General features: G+C 41.8%; 1 protein-coding gene across 1 annotated transcript in view; it reads left to right on the top strand.

Moving 5' to 3' along the window:
• Positions 1–1,717: 1,717 nt before the first annotated feature.
• The window catches only part of LOC115224493 (fibroblast growth factor receptor 3-like), a 20,044-nt gene continuing 18,217 nt past the window's right edge, over positions 1,718–3,544 (top strand). The window contains exon 1 of the mRNA XM_029795403.2: positions 1,718–1,907. Coding sequence (XP_029651263.2) covers positions 1,793–1,907 — 115 coding nt within the window. The 5' untranslated portion in view covers positions 1,718–1,792. The remainder of the gene's footprint in view (positions 1,908–3,544) is intronic.

Raw genomic sequence — 3,544 nt, 5'->3', positions numbered from 1 at the left:
ATTTAACCCTTTAGCATTTAAACCGGCCATATCTGGCCAAAAGTATTCTGCCTGTTTTATGTTCAAACTGGCCAGATCTGGTCTCTCACACCAACCCTACAATATCGTTTTAAAAATTAACAGCTACCTCATTAAAATCTCATAGCTACAAGATAATGCATGATTAATTCAAAACAATGTGGATGAAGAAGCATTAATTTTGGCAGAATAATGCGAACACTAAAGGATTAAGGAAGGTTTTCGGTGCTTCATATTGGTCCAACCACTGCGAAGAACGTTATTCATTATTGTACAGAATCCACTTTTCATTACAAGTTACAATACGGTCAAGAAATGGATCGGTCTGGTTACAGAAAAAAAGTGATGAGCAAATTTCATATCTTTACATTTTCTGATTTTCATTCAAATTGTGTATTGGCCATTTGTCGAACTTTTTTGATTCTCCAATCTCATGCAAATGGTTGCAGGCAGTTTTCTGGCTAACTTGAAGTTCTTTTGCCAGTTCTCAAGTGGTATTACATGGATCTTTCTGAATGGTGGTCTTTAATTGAATGAGCATCCACTATACTCTTTTACTCTATACTCTTTTACTTGTTTCAGTCATTTGACTGCAGCCATGCTGGAGCACCGCCTTTAGTCGAGCAAATCGACCCCGGGACTTATTCTTTGTAAGCCCAGTACTTATTCTATCGGTCTCTTTTGCCGAACCGCTAAGTGACGGGGACGTAAACACACCAGCATCGGTTGTCAAGTAATGCTAGGGGGACAAACACAGACACACAAAACACATACACACATACACACACATATATATATACATATATACGACAGCTTCTTTCAGTTTCCGTCTACCAAATCCACTCTCAAGGCATTGGTCGGCCCGAGGCTATAGCAGAAGACACTTGCCCAAGATGCCACACAGTGGGACTGAACCCGGAACCATGTGGTTGGTTAGCAAGCTACTTACCACACAGCCACTCCTGCGCCTATGCTCACAATCTTCAAGGCTCAGGTCTCCACTGTGAAATCATTTAAACCATTCATGAGCAGACCACTCAGAACTCAAAGACAGATGAAATACCACTAAGCATTTCGCCCGGCGTGTTAAGGTTTCTGCCAGCTCGCCGCCTTACTGACAGAATATATTCTTTTCTACTCTAGGCACAAGGCCCAAAATTTCGGGGAAGGGAGCCAGTCAATCAGATCGACCTCAGTATGCAACTGGGACTTAATTTATCAATCCTGAAAAGACGAAAGGCAAAGTCGACCTTGACAGAAGTTGAACTCAGAACGTAGCAGCAGCAGACAAAATACTGCAAAACATTTCGACTGGTATGATAAAGTTTCTACCAGCTTACCACCTTATTAACAGTATATATTTAAATAGTCCTTATTAAAATGCCTCCAAGGCAGCGAGCTGGCAGAATCGTTAGCACGCTGGGAGAAATGCTTAGCAGTATTTCGTCTGCTGCTACGTTCTGCGTTCAAATTCCGCCAAGGTCAACTTTGCCCTTCATCCTTTCAGGGTCGATAAATTAAATACCAGTTGCATATTTCTGGGAGATCAAGTAACCATGTTCAAGGCCTGCCCTTTGTTTGTCTTTAGGTTGTTGTGATGGACATGACGGTGACAGGGAATGTCAACTTGGTCAAAGATTGACAGCTGTTGTTATTCAATACTGTCATTGGTGGTGGTGGTCATCATGGTATTGGTAGTGATAGCAGTGATGGTTATTCTATTACTCTATATCGGTTTCACTTGTTGCAATTATTGCAGACATATTTACCATATATGGAAGTTAGCCTGACGAATCTAACAGAATCCTCACAGTTCTGGCTCCTGGCGGTCAACAGTTTTGGCGTGGTGGCAGAAGAAAGATTTCCTGTTAAATCTATAAGGAGATTCCGTAAGTATTATTTCTAACCTCCTCCTCCTCCTCCTCCTCACCATCATCATCATCATCATCATCATCATCATCATCATCACCACCATCCTCCTCCCCCTCATCATTTTCACCTCCTCCTCCTCAGCATCATCATTATCATTTTCACCTCCTCCCCCTTATCATCATCACCATCTTCATCCTCTTCTCCTCCTCCTCCTCCTCCTCCTCCTCATCATTTTCACATCCTCCTCCCCCTTATCATCATCACCATCTTCATCCTCTCCTCCTCCTCATCATCATCTTCATCCTCCTCCTCCTCCTCCTCAACATCATCATCATCTTCATCCTCTCCTCCTCCTCCTCATCATCATCATGATCATCGTCATCGTCATCATCATTATTATCACCATCATCTCAAGCATCACATCCCCCTAACACCTGCAACAGCAATCACCACCACCACCACCTCTGTCAACACCAGTATCATCATCATCATCATCACAACTGCCCGCCAACACCACTAACATGATCACCACAAACACCATCATCATCATTGTTGTCATCGTCATCGTCATCATCACCATCATCATCATCACCACCACCATCATTACCATCATCATCATCATCATCACCACCACCATCATTACCATCATCATCGTCATCATCACCATCACCATCATCATCATCACCACCATCATCATCACCATCATCATCATCATCATCACCACCACCATCATTACCATCATCATCGTCATCATCACCATCACCATCATCATCATCACCACCATCATCATCACCATCATCATCATCATCATCACCACCACCATCATTACCATCATCATCGTCATCATCACCATCATCATCATCATCATCACCACCACCATCATTACCATCATCATCGTCATCATCACCATCATCATCATCACACCATCATCATTACCATCATCATCATCATCATCACCACCACCATCATTACCATCATCATCGTCATCATCATCATCTCGCATCTATAACAAATACCTTCCCTGGTGACATTTTTTGCATTGTCACCAATAATTTTTTTTATCTCTTTAGTGATTTGGTAAATATTTCAGGATTATCTTTGATTGTTAATTAGAATCACTAGAAAACATCAAAGACAATGCATAGTTTTATTTCTAATTGCATCTCTTTTTAGTCTCCGAGATCCAATTCCAATGAGATCAATCGTACTTTATTCTATTTTATTCACCTTCACCAACCAACCAACCCACCGACCAGCCAACCAGTCAGGTAGATACTTTCACATTACAATAAGTAACAAGTTGATTACTAGAAGCTTGCTTCCCAAACACATGGTTCTGGGTTCAGTCCTAATGCATGGCAATTTGGGCAAGTGTCTTCTACTATAGCCTCAGGCTGACCAAAGCTTTGTGAGTGAATTTGGTAGACAGAAACTGAAAGAATCCCAGAAAGGCAGCGAGCTGGCAGAAACGTTAGCACGCCAGGCGAAATGTTTATTGGTATTTCGTCTGTCACTACATATTGAGTTCAAATTCTGCCGAGGTCGACTTTGCCTTTCATCCTTTCAGGGTTGATAAATTAAGTACCAGTTACACACTGGGTTCGATGTAATCAGCTTAATCTCTTTGTCTGTCCTTGTTTGTCCCCTCTATGTA

Source organism: Octopus sinensis, linkage group LG25, assembly GCF_006345805.1.
Source record: "Octopus sinensis linkage group LG25, ASM634580v1, whole genome shotgun sequence".
Lineage (NCBI taxonomy): Eukaryota > Metazoa > Mollusca > Cephalopoda > Octopoda > Octopodidae > Octopus > Octopus sinensis.
This window is presented reverse-complemented; position numbering and strand designations above follow the sequence as displayed.